This window comes from Eublepharis macularius, chromosome 12 (genome assembly GCF_028583425.1).
Source record: "Eublepharis macularius isolate TG4126 chromosome 12, MPM_Emac_v1.0, whole genome shotgun sequence".
NCBI classification, from domain to species: domain Eukaryota; kingdom Metazoa; phylum Chordata; class Lepidosauria; order Squamata; family Eublepharidae; genus Eublepharis; species Eublepharis macularius.
In genome coordinates, this window is record NC_072801.1 from 18258494 (window position 1) to 18279008 (window position 20515).

General features: G+C 44.8%; 1 protein-coding gene across 3 annotated transcripts in view; it reads right to left on the bottom strand.

Moving 5' to 3' along the window:
* Positions 1-20515, bottom strand: part of ABCC6 (ATP binding cassette subfamily C member 6) — a 42110-nt gene extending 21595 nt beyond the window's left edge. Inside the window, exons 1-14 of one of the 3 annotated variants that reach the window (XM_054992830.1) lie at positions 20439-20515; positions 18556-18798; positions 15139-15315; positions 14527-14652; positions 13185-13322; positions 11123-11245; positions 10408-10469; positions 10192-10314; positions 8975-9175; positions 7972-8149; positions 6129-6290; positions 3001-3093; positions 1099-1302; positions 860-1006 (exon numbers count right to left, since the gene is read on the bottom strand). In XM_054992830.1, coding sequence (XP_054848805.1) covers positions 860-1006; positions 1099-1302; positions 3001-3093; positions 6129-6290; positions 7972-8149; positions 8975-9175; positions 10192-10314; positions 10408-10469; positions 11123-11245; positions 13185-13322; positions 14527-14652; positions 15139-15315; positions 18556-18609 — 1788 coding nt within the window. In that variant the 5' untranslated portion in view covers positions 18610-18798; positions 20439-20515. Of the gene's footprint in view, positions 1-859; positions 1007-1098; positions 1303-3000; positions 3094-6128; positions 6291-7971; positions 8150-8974; positions 9176-10191; positions 10315-10407; positions 10470-11122; positions 11246-13184; positions 13323-14526; positions 14693-15138; positions 15316-18555; positions 18799-20420 lie in introns of those variants that run through there. The other 2 variants (XM_054992831.1, XM_054992832.1) reach the window with 2 other exon arrangements.

The following is a 20515-nucleotide window of genomic DNA, read 5'->3' on the forward strand; positions in this document are numbered from 1 at the left end:
GACAATCAATAATGCATACTCATGAAGTACAATATCTAATAGTTGTTGACCGTGTACAAATAAATCAATGTCTTGTTCACAAAATAATACAATCTCTTCTTCTTTTCTAGGTGCGCTGGGAAAGGGGTGTTCCAGAAAGTACACCAGTGCTCAAGGTAAGTGTCTGGCAATACCAACGGTCTGTAATCCTGTTGCCTTTTCTTTTATAGGTAGGACCATGAACAGTAGGGGTATAGAAAACCCCCTAGCCCAACAAGCGGCCGGCTATTAAAACCTCATGTTTCATGGATATACTTCTTCAGGGGCAACATACCCGATCCACCCAAACTCTTTCACATTCTAAGAGCCAAGCTACAAGTGACGAATTACACTTGCCTGGCAAGTGAACAGACTCACGTGTATTCCTCCCTGTTCACTTGCCATTCACTTGCTCTCCACTTGATCAAGTGGAGCACAAGTGAATGGCAAGTGAACAGGGAGGAATACACGTGAGTCTGTTCATTTGTCAGGCAAGTGTAATTCATCACTTGTAGCTTGGCTCTAAGACAAATCTTAAACAAGTGTCAGTAAAGAGAGACCTCAGTTTCCAGCTGTGCGCCCATGGGGCATAGAGCAGCTGTGTGGGGCTGTTTCAGGTTGGGAACAGGGCACAGGGGAAAGAACGTGTAGCCCCTGTACTGTGGTCCCAATTCGAATTGGGTCTCCTGTTCAGAGGGGGAAAAATACTGAGTGCCCCATTCATAGAATTCTCAACATGACTTCTGGTTAGTCCTTTGGCAGATGGTTGCCAAACTTCCCCGCCCTGCTACACAAGGAGAGTTTGCAATGCAGCGAAATGGACAGTCAAGTTGGGACTCACTTGCATGACGGCATTAATGGAAAAAGGAAGGAAGGAATGAGCAGTGTTGAGGATGTTGACCAGGGCCAGAGAGACGAAGGCCTTCTGGGCACTCAAGACGTTGCGCTCATCCGCCAAGGTGTAGACAGCGAACATGACGAAAGCAATCTGTAGGACAGGGAAGGGAAAACTGGTGAGTGTCTGGGAATGCCGTGTGTGTGTGTGTGTGACTTCTGCTAGGTTGGCCAAACTGGGCTTACCAGAAATGTTGAGGAGTGGAAAGAAGCCAGAGATGCTGAGAAGAGAAACTGGGAGGTCTTCAGTGCCTGGAGTTCCTGTGCTCGGACGTCCAACGTTTGGCCCATGAAGTGCTTTTCCCAGCCATGCAACTTGAGGATTTTGATGTTGCTGAGCATAGAGCTGATCAGCTTGGCTCGATTATCCTTATGTTGCATTTGGACTTCCTGAAAAAAAGCCCAATACAGAGGAACACTGTTACGCCTAGAAAACTAGTTTAGGGTGAGAATATCTAACTTCAGCAACAGGGATAACAGACAGTTGTTTGCAATGCCCTGCCCCAATTGCTCCTGAAAATTAAATACACATTTATTGAGGGCCTCCTGAGGCCCTTCCTGGAGTCAGGGCCAACCCCAGAGTCCCCCACACTGCCTGGTACAGGTGAGTGGTGTGCCCGCCACACTGAGCAGGCTGCGATTCAGGCTCTCTGTGGTCCTGCTGCCGGCACCATGAACAGCAAAAACCAAAAGGAGAGCTACTCCAGGAACTAGCCAACCAAAACAAAGAAAAACCCTTCCCGGAGTACACAGTCAAGTATTGTATTAATAAATTTATATATATGTAAAGTGCAAAAGTGCTCAATTTCAACAATACATACAATAAACAGGGCTCATTTTGAGGGGGAACGCACAGGAATGCAGTTCCGGTAGTTCTCCAAAGAGGTCACATGTCAGGTGGCCCTGCCCACCTGACTCTCAGCCATTTTGGGCCCATTTTGGCCTGGATTGGGCCCCAAATGGCCAGGATTGGGCCTAAAACAGCTAGGATTGGTCCCAAACGGCCAGGATCGGGCCTCTGATGGGTGGTGGATCACTCTCCTGCTCAGCAGCAACCCAGTTCTGACCATTTTGGGCCCCTTTTCAGCCATTTTCAGCTCCTTTTTGCCATTTTGAGCCCAATTTGGGCACTGAATGGCCAGGATTGGGTCCAAAACAGTCAGGATAGGTGAGGTCAGGGGATGTGGCATATGCAAATCAGTTATGCTAATGACACATTTCTGGTGATGTCAAGGGGTGTGGCATATGCTAATGAGTCATGCTAACGAGTTCCTGCAGCTCTTTTTCTACCAAATGACCCTTGACAATAAATATATGCAATCTCTTCCACAGGTATAAATGTATACCTGTATAAATGGTATAAATTGTATATACAGGTATAAATATATACAGGTATAAATGTATACCTGTATATACAACAATAGTTCAGTAGATTTTCTTTATTACTACTGAACTACTGAATGGATTCAGTTTGAATGCCAGTGGGCATTTTAAATGAATCAATTATTTTTGTGTTGAAATAATATTTATGTAAAGAAATTGGATTGACTCTGTACGCCGTATTCTTTCCCACCAGTTGGATATTGTGATTAAGAAGAGTTGACCTATTGTATATGATACATTTATACCTGTGGATGAGATTGCATATATTTATTGTTGAAACTGAGCACTTTGGCACCACGAACAGCTCCTGTGGGGCTGGGGGAGAGGGGTGCGTGGCGGGGAAGATCCTTCTGATCAACTGGCCTTGCTCCTGGCCAGCCAGGACCACTTCTTGCCAGAGGTCGGGAGGACTAGCTGGGCCTGTGTGACTCACTGCACCAGCTTTCATAAAGGACCAGACTCCAGCCAGTGAGAAGGGGATTGCTGGCTTTCTCCACAGGCTGTGGGAGACACGTCCAGGACAGGACCTTGCCACAAGATGACAAGAACTCTCGTCCTTCTTGGATCCTGTGGCAATGGGGGTGACGGAAGGAGATTTGCCAAAGGATGGGGTTTGAACGCTCCCCAGCTTCACAGAAGCACCTTAACACGAAACAGCTTACTGGATTGCTTAAAGCCAGCTAATTTGCTAGCAGTGACCTATACCTGGAAGTGGCTTCTTTTCTTGGTGATGGCAAAGTTCAAAGGCAAGAGAAACAGGAACACGGCAACAGAAGTCAAAGCAGATGGTCCAAGGAGCTGTGGGTATGCAAAAAGCAAGAAGTGGCACCAGGGTGGGGTGGGGGGAATCCCCCAAATACGAGAATACAGAGGCCCTTCATTTGGCCCCATCACACAGCCCTTAGAAATGAAGCATGAACTGAAATATTCTGCACCCAGAAAACTGCTGATGGAACAAAATGAGCAAAGAAGTTATTAGAATGACATTTCAACGGACCTAAACCCTATCAAGCTGGCTATGCAGTGTGTGCCCCATAGCCATAAAGATTAACTTTCTGTGCACAGTCCAGAAATGCTTCTACTTGTCTATCATCTGTCTAATTAGTAAAATTTTATCCTGCACTTCCTTCCAAAGAGCTCAGCCAGAGCAGCACACAACATTGTCCCTTCCTCCAGTTTCACCTTCCAACAACCCCACAAGGTAGGCCAGATTGAGAGTTTGCAACTGGCCCAAAGTTACCATCCAGCAAGCTTCCAACTGGCTGAGTGGAGAATGTACTTAATGAAATTATTTCCAGGACACCTTTTCCCCTGAAGGGTTCCCAACAGGGGCTCCACAAAACATCATCAAATCAGCAGTAATGAAAAAAAAACCGCATCCCAACAGAAGTAGTTTCAGGTGGGTAGCTTTGCTGGTCTGTAGTAGAAGAGCAAAATTCAGATCCGGTAGCGTCTTAAGGACCAACTAAATTTCCAGGGTATGAGCTTTCTAGAGTCAAAGCACCCTTCATCAGATACAAGGAACAGAAAAAGGAGGGGGCCTTTCTAATTTTCTGCACTTCGTACCCAAGCTCTATCAAGCTAACTACAACATGTATTGTCGCTAGCTTCGTGACACTCTAATTTACAATGCCCCTCCTGCCCTCTGTCTGAATGATGACCTCCTCCTTTTCCCACCTTCTCCTGGGAAGGTGCTGGCTCTTATCTTTGGACTGACCATGCAGATGTGGGAACCAAGAAGGGCTATTTCTTGCAGTCCAAGAAAGGCCGATTCCAGACGGCCCTCCGCATCGCGAAACGTCACGCGTCGTCGCGCGTTGTCGCGCAGAAAACGCGAAATATTGTGTTTTCTCGCGCGAGTTTTGTGCAACGTCGCGCGACGTTTCGTGATGCGGAGGGCCGTCTGGAATCGGCTAATGTCTCCTCACAACACATCTTCTGTGTTAATGGTGACATCTAGTGGCCAGCCAAGCCACTCTGAATGCCAATGAAGTTTGCAAAAGGGCACAGGAGGGCTGCCTTCTACCACCCAAGCCTGCATCTATGGTGATGATTCTCTGTTATGGGTTTATCGCCACTGCGCATGCAGAAGCATTCACGCTGGCAACAGGAGAACTGGCACGGGAGTTTCCTACACATGTTCCTCAGTCCTCCCTTGGGGTTACCACCTCCTACCTTGCAGTGCTACCCAATGCCTCTTTGCTGGCTTTAAAAAATTGAAACAAACCAAGAGGCGTCCCCCCCACCAAAGTACAATGGACCACGCACAAAACAAAACTTGGGAAAGAAAAATGAATCATGCAGTGAATCAATGGCCATTTCCACACACGTTGAATAATGCACTTTCAATGCACTTTAGCAATCCTTTGGAAGTGGATTTTTTGTTCCACACATGGAAAAGCAGTTCCAGATGTTCACTAAAGAGTATCGAAAGTGGATTATCCAATGTGTGTGGAAGCAGCCAATATAAATACAAAATTTTCTTCTATATTAAAGTTTTCAGGGCAAAGCTATGTAGATAAAGAGAATCTTACAATTAACAATAAACTCACAATGAAAATAACAAGGGTTACATATAGTTGACCACGTCCTTTTAAGAGAGTCTCTCAATAGTCGCCTTGAAAATCGTATAGAGGTGGGAGCATACTGGCCCCTGAGGAAGTTTGTATGGGATGAAACAAGCTGAACTATCCAGCTGGTAGCTTGTAGGGCCAACGGGGTCCTTCGGGGCTCCCACTTCTGCCTTGATATCCACCTACAAAGAAGTATTACTACAAGTTATTTTTTATTCTCTTCAAGTACATCACTTACTGCCTGTTTGAAGTAGCTTGGGAACCGCTTTAAGAATCAGTCGGATTCTCTTCCTTCAGCTCCACCCCTACAATAGACTATTTGGGTTGTGAACATTCATATCTCCTACTTGCCAGTTGTTTGGGAGTCTCCAATGCGAAACAAGAATAAGGAATACACACCTCTATAAGATTTTCAAGGCGACTACTGAGAGACTCTCTTAAAGGGACGCGGTCAACTATATGTAACCCTCGTTGTTTTCATTGTGAGTTTATTGTTAATTGTAAGATTCTCTTTATCGTCATAGTTTTGCACTGAAAACTTTAACATAGAAGAAAATTTTGTATTTATATTAATTCACTGCATGATTCATTTTTCTTTCCCAAGTTTTGTTTTGTGCGTGGCTTTTAAAAAATAGGCATCTGCTATTGACATCTTTCCACTTTTTGGCATCTTTCCACTTTCGGATGTCTGGGAACACTCTGAAAAGCAGAAACGGCCAAAGAGGGCAGCCGTATCTTTCGGGTGGCACTCGCCTAACTGGATGGCAGCAGCCATATGGATTCTGCAACAGCCTCTGCATAGCATATAGGCATGCAAGAGGCAGCACAATTGGAATGCAGGGTCAAAAGTACTTTGGCATTCCATCCATATCCTTAGTTATCCTCAAAAAAGGAGAGGAGAGGAGAGGGGGAGGGGAGGGGGGGAGGGGAGGGGAGAAGAGGAGGGGGGGAGGGGAGGAGAGGAGAGGAGAGGAGGGGAGGGGAGGGGAGGGGAGAGGAGGGGAGAGTAAAAAGTTCATACCCTAGTAGTTAGATTTAACAAACACTTCTCACTGCAGCTCCAGCCCCTTTTAGTACACCTTTGGATGAAGATCTAAGAAGTAGATCCAAAGTCACACAAGGGCCGATTCCAGACGGCCTTCCGCATCGCAAAACATCGCGCGACGACGCGTGACGTTTCGCGATGCGGAGGGCCGTCTGGAATCGGCCAAGGTTCTTCCCTTTTAATACAGACCTCATTAAAAGGAATATGAACTTTACCTGGCAAAGGAAGACAAAACAGATGATAATCCGTACAGGAGCCAGCCAGGTCCCATTAAAATAGACGATGAGGTCTGTTAGCTTTTGCACATCGACAGACACCAAGTTGACAATTACCCCAGCAGTTGTGGTGCTCTTGGCTGCAGCCGACAGGACTAAGATCTACCGGAGAGAAAACCAAACCCCAAAGGGAGTCACATGTTCACAATTGTTTGGAAAAGGCAGTGGAACGTTTGGGGTTCATAAAGGCCCGCCGTTTCTTTGCTGAAGAAGGATCAGAAGGTTATCCTATGAGAAATCTTGTATTCTGAAGGTTTGATCTACTGCAGTTCTGTAAGCAACAAATGGAGTTGCTTACAGAACTGCAGAAACTCGTCTTGTGTAAAGCTAAGATTGATTGTGTAAAGCTAAGCTTGTGTTCCCCAGCTAGGTTATGGGACTCCTTCCTCCAGAAGTTAAGGCTTATGCTATTTCTTCAGGGCTTTCAGAGAAAACTGAAAAAACTTCTGAAAGGCCTTTGGATGGACAGGTGATGACAGATCCCATCTCTCTCTTTTTCTGTGTTTTGATTGTGTGGTTCTTAAATATTTTCAATTGTTCTACGTTATTCGAAAATTGTGATTGCGAGCCACCAGAAGTCCTAGACTGGATAAAAAGCAGCACACAAATTAACTAAAGACAATAGAAGAAATACAATTTATTTCCCTCCACTCTGCTGCTCAGAATGGCATCCATGGTTCTCACCTTCTTGTTTTAACCTCACAACAACCTTGTGAAGGTCATTAAGGCCAAAATCCAGACGGTGCACGTGATCACCCAGCAAGCTTCATGGCTGAATGGAGATCTCAGCCTGGCGTCTTCCTGGTTCTAGTCCAACAACCTAAGAACTATGCTGCACCAGGTCTGTGGATGGACAGGTGATTGATGACAAATCCCATGCCCCTCTTTTTCTGTGTTTTGATTGTGTGGTTCTACTCGTCTACAAGACCGGGAGAAATGGGCCACCTTTTGCTGGCTTTCTCAATCTCTTCCCCATATTCCACTCCAGAGGATGCAGTCAAGCACTGGGCACCAAGAAGACCACCTAATAATGTTCTTTTTCTGCACCAACAACCCTCACAGTTAAAAAAAAAATGTCTCCCCTGCAAGGAGTATACAACCAGTTACTTCTACATGCCTTTGCTTCCAATGAACACTTCATATTGCCTCCGAGATGGAGAGCTCCAGTTTCCACCTGCCCTGTAGTAGTTAAAAGCAGCAGGACAGTAATCTGGAGAACCGGGTTGGAGTCCCCACTCCTCCGCTTGAAGCCAGCTGGGTGACCTTGGATCAGTCACAGATCTCTCAGAGCAATCTCAATCCCACCCACCTCACAGGGTGATTGTTGTGGGGTTAATAATAACATATTTTGTAAACTGCTCTGAGTGGGCATTGTCCTGAAGACTGGCATATAAATCGATTTTTGTTATTGTTGTTGTTGTTATCGCTCCACCACTACCATTTCCTGTTGTTTCCATTTGGTGAATAGCATCTCAGCTTGGGTTATGAGGTCTCCTATTGCTTTGTCCTTGTCTTTGGGGGGATCCAGCCCCTCTGTCCTCTTTCATATCCCCCCTTCCCATTCCTCCCCTTCAAAACTTTTCTCATTTGGGAGGCCTTCAAAAGCACCTTGTGATCATGCTGATAGTTGGAATCTATTGCTTTTGGTTTATGATATTATTTGCATATCTGGAAAACACTCTGACACAAAAGAAGTATATAAACGTTCTAAATAAAATAATAACAGCTAATAGTAGCAGTAAATGGAAGGAAAAAATCACGGATCAGCAAACATCCTGCTTACCTTGCGATAAACAAGGCCTGTGATAGCCGTCTTTAACTTCACTCCCAAAACAAGACACACGTACATGTAGCGTTGCTCAAAGAGCGTTTGGAGACAAGCTAACAGGAATAGCAGCACGGCGTAGAAATAACCATTCCAAGAAGGAGCTTCGTGATCCACAATGAAGTTTAGGAAAAGGCTACAAAGATGAGGAAATCTAGATGATGGCACATCTCCAGTGCAAGCAAAAAACCACACAACAGCACCATTGTGATGGTGTTTCAGCACAGAAACCAGTATGAGCTTCCGTGAGCCACAGCTCACTTCTCCCTATCTTGTATTTGAAGAAGTGAGCTGTGGTTCACGAAAGCTCCTACCCTACTATATGTTTTGTTAGTCTTATAGGTGCTACTGGACTGAACCTCTTTTCTCCTGCTACAGACAGACTAACATGGCTACCTATCATGATCTAAAGGCCAGTATGTGGCTCATAGGAAACTGGATCATGCTTACTGGCCGCAACTTCTATGTATCAATTTCATTGTTCCCACAGACCCTCTGAGTTGTACATGCATAGGCTCTCTGTGTAGTCTGTACACTGTATGTTCAGGATCTATCTGTGCTACAGCTCCTATGCACATGCTTCCATTCTTAGTGGATGTGCATGAGGGGCTTATTCATAAGTTAGGCATGCAAACACATGTCACTTTAATAAAGATGGAGTGATTTTGAGAAAACCTCCGGAAAAATGGGAGGCAAAAAAAAAGAAAGAAAAAGAAATGAGGGCAGGGACCCCGGAGGCTGCAAAGCCACTCTGGAACTGTTCTGAAACAACCTTACAAAGCCATAAACTTGTGAGAATGAGATGAAAGCTGTCAATCAGCTGCACCCATTTCCGTGCAAAGCATAGCAAGTGTCTTCAGTGACAAAGCATAACATTTCTGGCCTACCCAACCGGTACATTTCATACATGCAAGTGCATCTGGTATTTTCTCCCTATAAATATTTTCCCACGCCCACGTACCTCAGTGTCTTTGGGATCAAAAACAAGAAGATGTCACCAATGACCAGGCTGAGGGTCCCCAGGAGAAAGGACCCTCCGAACACACTCCAGAAGGCTTTCAGCAGGGGCTTGCTTGGACAAGGCTCTGTCCGAAGCAGGACAGAGGTCTCTTCTGACTCTTCCCTCGTTTGCTCGCTTCTAAACTGCACTGATTCTGCAGGCCTTTGCAACAAACATGAACAGAGAGCAAGAGATCAACGAAGAACATCTGTTTGCATAACTGAAAATATCCATCTTAACATGACTAATAATTGACACGTTGATCAATAACAGATAACGTCTCTGTCCATGCCACTCTGGCATGGTAGAAACTATTGAGCATGTCCTCTTATACTGTCAGTTTTACCAGAACATCCGGAATGTACGTATTACTCCACTTCTGCACAATTTACCCTGGTAGATCAAATCAATTTTATATTTCTCTCTTGCTTGGTAACTGTTATAATGAAATATCTTTTAAAGTAGCTAGATTTTGTGCCTTGGCATGATTAATTAGGCAGAAGAATATGGTTTGATCCTAGCAATTTTAATTAAGAACCATATTTTATGTACAATATATTTTTATATCTATATCCTATATTTTTACATCTATGACCTGAGTTTAATGTATATGTGTCGATGACTTTGATTTTGACTTCTGATCTCGGATCGTAACAATAAACTATACTATACTAAGGATAAAGTTTCTGCAGCCCAAATGCTGGTTGTTGCAAGTTCTTTATTCGGAAGTGGCTCACACAAGGTATCACAGTAATAAACATGCACACAAGCACCCTGTGTGATTGTGTTGGTGCACTAGCATGAATCTGCATAGGAAAGCTGTTCCCCCCAACATCTCCAAGAAGCCATCTAGTCCCATAATTCTTTTTGTGGCCATTCCTTTCACATACTGATTGCTCTACTATCCCGCGTATCCACTCCAATAGAGCGTACCTTAAAGACTTTCATTGTCTTGTTTACAGAGCCCTACTTGGTTCTATTTGGCTCCAGAGCCATAGGTTGTAGACTCCTGGTAAAAGTGTGAGTTCACTGCCGCTATGCCTAGCCCTGCAGGAGAGTTCTAACATCCTTCTAGCTTCCTCCGTTCCAGGGCAGTCCACCCGGTTTCCTGCAGGAAACAGGACTAGGAGATTGCTGAAACTCTCGTGGCGATTTGCACCTTAGGGCAGAGCACTCACTGCTTGGCTGTCTTTCTCCATGCCTTTTCCATCTGAGTCACAATCTCGTCTGAGGTCTTGTCTCTTGCTAAGGACCACAGGTCTTCTGCTTGCAATGGCCGCCAGTATCCCTTCCAGATTAGCCTGTAAAGCAAGAGTTTTTCCAACATCCGCACAATCCGCAAAGTGGTAGGGAAGGATGGGAAGAGGAGAGGAGGACAGAGCTTGTTTTCTTACCTGAGGAACCACCAGAAAGTGATACGAGAAGCAAACGAGGCCCTGGCTTCTGGACATGGGTTCTGCAAACAGTGACGGCAAACAACAAACCCTCATCAGAGTTACAAACAGACACTCACGGCACGTTAAAGCAACAGTGTGAGTGATTCTGCACATCCCGGCATAGAGCTATACTCAGGCAACAAAGGCGTCCTCCTGGCACGATTTCTGCTGTCATTGAGCCTCAAGAACAGCATCATGGTGCAATGACGTCAGAAATTGTGCCAGGAAGGCACCTTCATTGCGTGAGTATAGCACTATGCTGGGACGTGTGGAATCGCCCTGTTTGTACTGCTGTTCTGCAAATTTGAAAATGGGGTGGGGGGGCAGGTCTGTGGTTAAGGGCAGCGACTGAAGGAGCAGGGTTGGACTAGGACAAAAAAATGCTCTAGAAAAGCCCCCCCCCCAGCTAAAGGAGGGGAAAAGAGTCTGTCCTACCAGCACCCTGCATCCACCCTCCAGAGGGCAAGGGCTGCCCCTTACTTGGGGCCAGGGGGGCTAGTGGGGGTGCAGCCCATTAGGACTGTTCCCATTGGCCTTAATGGTCAATCTGTATCTTTTAAGGTGGGTGGTTAGCAATGGATGATAAGGACTAGAAATGCAAAAAGAGAAATGGAAGCCAGAATCCTAAGAAAAGAAGTTGCCACCGAAACAGACAGTCGGGCCAAATGCTTACATCAGCAGCAGCTTGGGAAAAGAAGGGAGGCGGATCCGTGAAACAGCAGAGCACCAACTCCAAGGAGATCAAGGTGAAGGAAATACACGCGGCAAGGTGATGGAAGGGGTCATTTTTGAAGCCCTGCAAAAAAGATGGAAGACTCGCTGGCCCATCAGACGTACCCAGGAAGCTGCTTCCCTCCCTGCTTCCCATATCGGCTTCTACGTGGAAACAGAACATTACAGTTGATGTATGCAAAACCTGTCATGTGAAGCACCTTCGGAACTGTTTCTCAAAAGTCAGTTTCACATTCTTCACAGTGCATTCTTCTAAGGGCCAAGCTAGAAGTGACGAATGACACTTGAATGGCAAGTGAACAGACTCACGTGTATTCCTCCCTGTTCACTTGCACTCCACTTGCACTCCACTCGATCACTGGAGTGCAACTTTCCAAGATGGCGTCGTCGAGATAAGCACCCGTTGGCATTCTCCGCAAGTTAACTTCTATTTACTTACCTTTTCATGAGTCTCTTCTATTTTCTTGTTCAGCTTTCCATACAATTACTGCTCTCTCTATCCTCGCCTGCAAGAAGCCGCAGTCAACACAGGCTCTTAAAGCTTAGCTTAATTCTTATGTAGGAGGAAACGCCCGGCATTTCAGAGGCTAAGAAACGCAGAGGCTGGAATGCTGAAATTGTTGCAAATTAAAGTTACTCTTAAATAATCAACTTCCTAAAAGCATCATTAGTTTTTCACAACTTTTATGCAACATATTTTGACATATTTGTCAACAGAAGAAATCTGCAAACTATCAAAGGCTGAGTTCTGGTAGAATAACTAACAATCACCTGTAGGATTACCTGGTAGTCTAAAATAGCAATGAAGACATATCCCCTGCATGCAAACAAAAAAGAATTGAAGACTAGTTTTCAACAAAAGAGACTGCTGTATTTAATATCCCCACTGCTAATCGGTATGCACCCCTAGCCATTGCATCTGCCCTTGAAGGAAAGCAAGACAGAGAAACAACGGCAGATGACACCATTCTACAAGCAGAGGGGGGAAATGAGGAAACTGATAATGTTTTGAAAGAGCTTTTAATGCTGACTGCTAAGAAAGTGGACTATATACTCATTCAAGTGTAATTCGCCACTTCTAGCTTGGCCCTATTGAAGTCAAAGGATATAACTCTGTTGAGGATGGTGTTGATAGTGGCTAACCATGGACAAAGGTGTCAGTTTGCTTTGGGTTGGTTCCAAGGTAGACTAAAGAACAGCAGGGATATAAAGTGCAGTCAAAAACTATTCAATTAATATATTTAGAATGTGTTAAAGTGCAAAAGTGCAATACAATACATTCAATGAATAAATATATCAATAAATATATCAGTAAATATTGCTATGCAAAATCAATTCATGTTTGTCTGTCCAATGAATTTCAGAAGTTCTGTCACAACATGATTGCCTCTCGGAGCACTTCACACAGGAACGTGGGGAAGGTCTGAACCACTAGCGATATTGCCCAAGAAGAAGACGTGGTACGAAACGGGAATTGGAGAATCGTGCCTGTACCATCCCGTTGGCAATTCTGCCTCTTGGCATTATATTCACCTAGTGGAGACCAGCGAGTCAGAATTCCATCCCCCTTACATCCTGGTGCTCTCTGTGATCACAAAACATTTCAGAACTTTTGAAATTCATTGGACGGACAAACATGAATTGATTTTGCATAGCAATATTTACTGATATATTTATTGATATATTTATTCATTGAATGTATTGTATTGCACTTTTGCACTTTAACACATTCTAAATATATTAATTGAATAGTTTTTGACTGCACTTTATATCCCTGCTGTTCTTTAGTCTACCTTGGTTAACAGGGATATCCCCTAGTGTTTTTCCTTGGGTTGGTTCCAAGCTTGGCTACTGCTTTAGCTGGACCTCAGAAGGCTACAGTTCCTAGGGTTCCTTGTGAGGAAGCCATGACGGCGGAACCAATTTATATCAGCATGCAGCAGACAGACACCCCCGATTTTCTGTTTTGCCTAAGGACCACTACATGTTTTACATGTACTTACACCTTCCAGGGCATGTTGAATTCTAGAGCTAAAGGAGATAGTAGCAGAGAAGAAATACAGCAACCAATAAACCAGTAACACACCCGAAGACTGGACACCTTTTAATCGTTCTGTCTGGATGAGAAATAGCACAAGGGTCTAAGCAAAGAAAAAGAAATTCTTAATATTAGGCACACCCACTCACAGACCGTAACCATTTTCAAATTTTAAAAAATCCTAACACAATGAGATGCATTGTTGGCCACTGTCTTTAAAAGGAAATAATGTTTTGGCTAAACATTAGGAAGAACTTCCTGACAGTTAGAGCAGGCTCTCAGTGGAACAGCCTTCCTCGGGAGGTGATGGGCTCTCCTTCTTTGGAGATTTTTAAGCAGAGGCTAGATGGCCATTTGACAGCAATGCTTATTCTCAGAACCTAAGCAGATCGTGAGAGGGAGGGCAGGAAGGGTTACATCCATGCTTAGTTCCCACGGCTCCTTCTTACATGCCCAGGGTAAGGCCAATCGCAACCTTGGGGCCAGGTAGCAATTTTCCGCAGGCCAGTTTGGCTAGGGATCCTGCTGGTGTTTTGCCATTTTCTGGGCATGCAATAAGGGTCACTGTGTGTGGGGGGGGGCGGCGGCAGGGGAGGTAACTATGATTTTCCTGCATTGTGCAGGAAAAGGTTGGACTAGATGACCCTAGAGAAACCTTCCAACCCTATAATTATATGATTCTATGAAATTCATGGAGGATAGGCCTATCAGCAGCTCTTAAAATATAAAATCTTTTAATTTTCCCCTCCTACTGGAGGAACTCAAGGAGGCTGAAATGAGAGCTAAATAGAACCTCCGTGTTTGGAGGCTGTGTCCCGTTAAAGAACAGTTGCTGGGGGAAACGTCAAGGGAGGGCTGCCACATTCATGCCCTGCTGATGGATTTTCCAGGGGCATCTGGTTGAGCATTGAAGGAAACAAGAGCGCTGAATTAGATTCTTCTTACATTTTATCCTTACTGGGAGGTAGGGCAGATGGAAATAGATTGACTGGCCCAAAGTCACCCAGGGAGATTTCAGGTTAGAGTGAGGAATGGGACCCAGGTCTCTCCCAGAGCTAGCCCAGCACTGTAGCCACCCCCCATGCTTTTTAAAAATACCAGTGGAGGGTCAGAAATGTGCTTCTGAAAGATCTGCAAAAGGTCCTTTATGGCCCTTTCACAGCTCTATAGCACAACACGTACGTCAGATTTCCTCAAGTCTACATGGGAGCCAGATTCCACTTTCAGTTTGAGAAATTTTGCAGAGGGAAGGGTTAGGGTTAGGGGGGTCTACCGTGGAACAGTGCAAGCAAGACAACAGGAATCACCGTTGTAAACATCTGCAAAGCAGGGCTGATGACTGATCCTGGTGCCTGTGGGACCCCTTGGATCACTTGCTGGAGAATGAAGAAGGTGCTTGCGAAATACAACATCACCAGGGTGAAGCCAAGAACCTGAGCAGAAGAGGAAATATCTCACAGTGAGAAGACGCACCTGCAGAAAAACCCAGAAAGAGCCACAGGATGAATCCAGAGCTAGCAGCAATTCATGATTTCCAAACCGTATCACCTCTGTCTATAATTTACGAAGGTGATATGTTCAGCCAAAATCTTTGGGTGTTTCCTTTGAGGTTGCAGCCCTAGGCCACAAGACTGTGCATGCAAGAGAGTTCACCCACTATACACCGCTAGATCATCTTTATTCTTTAATTTTCCTGCTGCTGTCCAGAGCTGAAGCCATCTAGCAGTTGTGGAGGGGCTGCTGAAGTGGGAACCGGAGCAAATGCTGTGTGCCAACTCATTGTGTCCTGCCCATTTTGGCTGGACTGTGGCATGGACAATGCCCAGTTCAGTTTTGTTTCTGGGTTATCCCTAGGCCCTGCTGGACATTTTGCTGCATGGAGGGGAACACATAACAGTAACCTTTGGCTCGGGCCTTACCATTTTGGATTTGAAGAGAGCTGACATTCTGATATAACCTCTATGGTTTCTCTGCAGATAAAGGTAATAGAAGGGAAACGAGACCCAGAGGTAGGCACACGGAATCCACAGCAGCACGGTATTCTGAAAGCACGGGGTAAAGCTCGGGGTAGCCGTGTACCACGTTCTGTTCCAGTCCTACAATAATGCAAGAAAAGAAACGCTTTCCTGGGAGTAAGTTCCATTGAATATACCTGAGTAGACCTTAGGATTGTTCATGAAACGTAAGAAAGCAAAACATTTTTGGTTTCAGATACAATCATCGATTCAGAAGATTTTGAAGATTAAACTTCAGCTGAAACCAGAGACTTTTCTGTTGGGAATAATGGACAGCCAATGTATTGTCGAAGGCTTTCACGGCCGGAGAACGATGGTTGTTGTGGGTTTTCCGGGCTGTATTGCCGTGGTCTTGGCATTGTAGTTCCTGACGTTTCGCCAGCAGCTGTGGCTGGCATCTACACCTCTGAAGATGCCAGCCACAGCTGCTGGCGAAACGTCAGGAACTACAATGCCAAGACCACGGCAATACAGCCCGGAAAACCCACAACAACCAATGGACAGCCAGTTGGAAAAAAGTTTTAGAACACTGTTTTTATACTTTACTACAGCAGCAAGAGTACTTTATGCACAAAAGTGGAAAACTCCAACATTGCCTACAGTGGAGGAATGGTTGACAAAAGTTTTGGAGTTTGCGTTAATGGCAAAACTTACTGCATTAATTAGAGAAAGGACATTAGTTAGCTTCTTGACTGAATGGAAACTGTGAATAGACTTTTTGCATGAAATGGATAACAAGGATTTGATGACATCTGGATTTATGGATTAAGAAACAGGAACAATAGAAAAAAGAGGGGGTTTGTGACTAACCTAGAATAAGTGTGACTCTAGAAACGTTGTTGCGGAGAAAATCGGAACTCAACTTGTAGTGTAATTTAGGGGGGGTTGTTTTCTTTTTTCTTTTCCTCTGAATTTTATAGATATATGTATTGTTACTGTGTTATGTTTAGAATTGTGTTTTTTTTCTTGTTCTCTGTTGTTTATTGTGTTGTGGTGTGTAGTTTATAGTTTAAATAAAGAAAATTTTAACGTAAAAAAAAGGATTGTTCATGAAAGGTAAGCTTTGAAGGGTACTGCCATGCAATGCAGTACGATCTCAGAGCCAAGCTACAAGTGACCAATTACAGTTGCCGGGCAAGTGAACAGACTCACGTGTATTCCTCGCTGTTCACTTGTCATTCACTTGCTCTCCACTTGATCAAATGGAGCGCAAGTGAATGGCAAGTGAACAGGGAGGAATACACATGAGTCTGTTCACTTGCCAGGCAAGTGTAACTTGTCACTTGTAGCTTGGCTCTCAAAACAGTCCCAAATCATTGTTTATTGGAAGTCTTTGTTATCTGACTGAATTGTTTTTAATATTTTGTAATTTAATATTTTGTAATCCATTTAATATTTCATTTAATATTTTGTAATATTTTGTAATTTAATATTTTGTAATCCATTTAATATTTCATTTAATATTTTGTAATATTTTGTTTTTAATATTTTGTAATCCACCCTAATGCACAGCAAGGAAGGTGGGCTATAAAGGCTCCTTAGAAGTCCAATTCTGAAAACTAGATGGAGTAACTGAAGAGTACTTTACACATACAGAGGAAGATCATGATATGTGTCTGATTTAGACATTATTTATTTGGGTCATTTATAGTCCGCCTTTCTCACTGAGACTCAAGGCAAATTACGCAGTGTGAGATTAGTACAATCAGTATCAGGACATTTTCATACAGTATCAAGGATATTTCCATAAACAATGCCATAGGGTAAATAAATATAAGTTTACAAAGACATGGCTTTAGCAAGGATCCAATGCAGAGTTGAAGAAATGCTGAAACAGAATATAATCCAATTCTAGGACTGTCATTAGACAACATGAAGCACGAGTAGAACATAGGAGTCCACCCCGGCGCCAGGGTTTCTGGCACCAGAGGCGAGCCTCTCGCGCGCGCTCTGCGTGCATGTGCCCCGGACTGCGTGATGACATCATTACATGATGACATCATCATGCAGTGCTGCCGGTGGGGGGCTGGGGCGGAGTGAGGAGGCCACCTGTGCACCACACGCCGCCCTGGCCTCCTGTCATCCCTGGCCCGTGGCTGCTGCGCCTGCCTGGGGGCGGGCGGCTGCAGCGGAGGTGGCGCGGGGCTGGCTGGTGGCAGCGCGGGGCTGGCTGGCGGTGGCGCGGGACATGCGCCTCTCCCCCGGCACCTCCTCTGGCGCCCCCTCCAGCCCCACGCCGCCCATGGCCCCTGCCTCACCGCCTCAACGGTGGCACTGGCCCTGATAGGAGTACATATTTAAAGCAGCAGATAATAATCAAGGCAACGTAGTGGTGAAGTCTACGGTCCCTAAATCATTAGCGAAGCATCTGAGACCCCCAAAATTTCAATCAAATTTAAACTTTAACAGCATATCAGAATTTGTACTGGACTTGGCTTTTGAGGGGGCAACTAACGGACAACTTAATTTGTTCCCCAAGAACTCTTGTTCATGAATTTTAAGCGAAAACTATTAAAGATAAACTTACAAAAACGTACAAAAATAACTTGATCATTTATATCTCTCCCATTCAGCTATATCCAAATGGGAATAGTGGGCAAAGGATTAAGGAGGAGTATAGAGGCGACATTTTTAGAACAAATTTAATTCATTTAATTGTATTTCCCCTCTCCCAGTTCCATTAAAGTCCGAAGTAGCATGTTAGCAGAGCTTTTTTTCTGGGATAAGAGGTGGTGGAACTCAGTGGGTTGCCCTCAGAGAAAATGGTCACATGGCTGGTGGCCCCGCCCCCTGATCTCCAGACAGAGGGGAGTTTAGATTGCCCTCCGCGCCGCAGCGTGGAGGGCAATCTCAACTCTCCTCTGTCTGGAGATCAGGGGGCGGGGCCACCAGCCATGTGACCATTTTCAAGAAGTTCCGGAACTCCGTTCTCCCGCATTCCCCCTGAAAAAAAGCCCTGCATGTTAGTAGGAAAATATTTCAATCGTCACACAAGTCCAAAGTTTGTTTACTGTATCCTCCCCAAAGAGGACCTGGCGGCTCAATGAACTGCTCAGTTTATTGCAAGGACTCTTCTGTCCTTAAGCGTGCACTGCCTAGACTCTCTTCTCACTCCTTGACTATACTGCAAATTTATTTAAAGAATCGGGGAAATAATCTCTTTATTTTAGAGTTTCCCTTGCCTGAGTTTGATTACGTGGAAGGGGAAGTGGAGTTAGCTGAGTGAGCAGGAACTTTGTACAGCCAAAGGATTATCAGATATGCTCTCATGTTACAGTGTCTTTTGGAAAAGTTTTCCCAAGTGCAACACATGGCACTTACCCAGAGATCAGCTGATTCCTCCTGGGAACTGCACAACCAGTTTGCCACGATCATTTTTCCTGGTTTGGCTTCAACTTTGCAGCCCCACTTTAGTCTCCTCTGCTCTGGTTTGCTGGCCACAGAACTGCAGCTACTGTAACGTGGGGCGGGGTGAAGGGCAGCTCAGAGCAGACCAGAAGTTTGAAGAGACTGCAGGGGGCAGCTCTTCAGGCATGGGGGACGCTGAGGCTTGCTTGCAGATTTCTACAAGGAGAGGAAGGAGGACTTTATTTTAATAAGAATGTCATAGACTTTACTCTTTTTTATTCTACGTAAACAATGCCCAAAGAAATGTGGAACAACATAAAAACATGTTATGAACAAGTAAAAATAAAACTGATGTAACAACAGGAAGTGGAGGAAGCAATAAAACTATCTAGTGATTTTTATCCCAGTCTGCCTCTAAGAAGCTCAGGGCATCTCCCCTCCAGTTTATTCTCACAATAACATTGTGAGGTAGATTAGGAGGAGACAGGGTATGGCTGCCAGCTTCAAGGTGGGGTATGGAAATCTCCTGGAATTATAACAACAACAACATTCAATTTATATACTGCCCTTCAGGACAACTTAACACCCACTCAGAGCAGTTTACAAAGGGTGTTATTATTATCCTCAGAACAATCACCCTGTGAGGTGGGTGGGGCTGAGAGTGCTCTGAGAGAGCTGTGACTGACTCAAGGTCACCCATCTAGCTTCAAGTGGAAGAGTGGGGATGGAATCAAACCCGGTTCTCCAGATTAGAGTCCTGCTGCTCTTAACCACTATACCAAACTGGCTCTCCAGACAACATAGTTTTTTTTAAAAAAATTATATGTTATTTATAGTCCATCTTTGTCACTGAGAGCGGGACCACAAGTGACGCCTGACACAAGTTGGACACTAGTCAGCTTCCCTCAAGTTTTGATGGGCAATGTAGGCATCCTGGTCTTGCAGCTTGGCTCTCTGACTGCTGTCCAATGGACTTTTCAACTGTCACTTGTGCAACATTCCGCCAAGCTGCCTACATTTCCCATCAAAACTTGAGGGAAGCTGGCAAGTGTCCAACCTGTGTCAGGCGTCACTTGTGGTCCCGCTCTGAGACTCAAGGTGAATTACACAGTATAAGTCAATACAAACAATGGATGGAACAGTTAATAAATAATACAATAGGGTATGGATTTCAGAAATTTGAAAACAAGCATAAATTCCAAAAACAAATAAAACTGCTGAAACACAACATAGGTAATTTGTGTGTGTGTGGGGGGTCTCTGTGGCATTATACCCTGCTGAGAGCCCTTGGCTCCCCAAACCCCACCTTCTCTAAGCTCCACCCTGAAATTTCCAGTAATTTCCCAACCTGAAGTTGGCAATCCTAAGAGAAGGTGAATGGTCCTGGGTCACCAGCTTCATGGCAAAATAAGGATTGGAACCCAGGTCTTCCCTACGATTTTCTCCTTACAACAATAAAATGAGGAAGGTTAGGCTGAGAGAGAGATTGGCTCAGGGCCAGCGAAGCCTAGTTGCCACCAAGGCAGTGAACCTGTGTCCGAGATGCATTTATTCAGACTTCAGTGGGACGGAACAGTTTCTCCATGTACAAATATCCTCCATGTAAGAGACAAGCACGCCAAAAGAAATCTAGGATAGATAGAACCCTGACATGCTAGTATTTTTGTGCAGGGATTTTTAAAACTCAGGCATATTGAATCATGTGGACCCCCCCCCCCTCCAATACAGAACTCAGAACAAGCTTGTTTGTCTCTTAGGTTTACAGATTACAGGACAGCTCCATTTGTACGACAACCACCAGGCCTTCCCTGACTCCACATGAAGTGTGGATCACATACCTTTAGACTGCCACTTACAAGCATCTGGGAACTCAGAGGAACTCACAGGAAGCCCCAAAACATGGCTTTAGCAAGTGCAAACTGCTCTAGCCCAT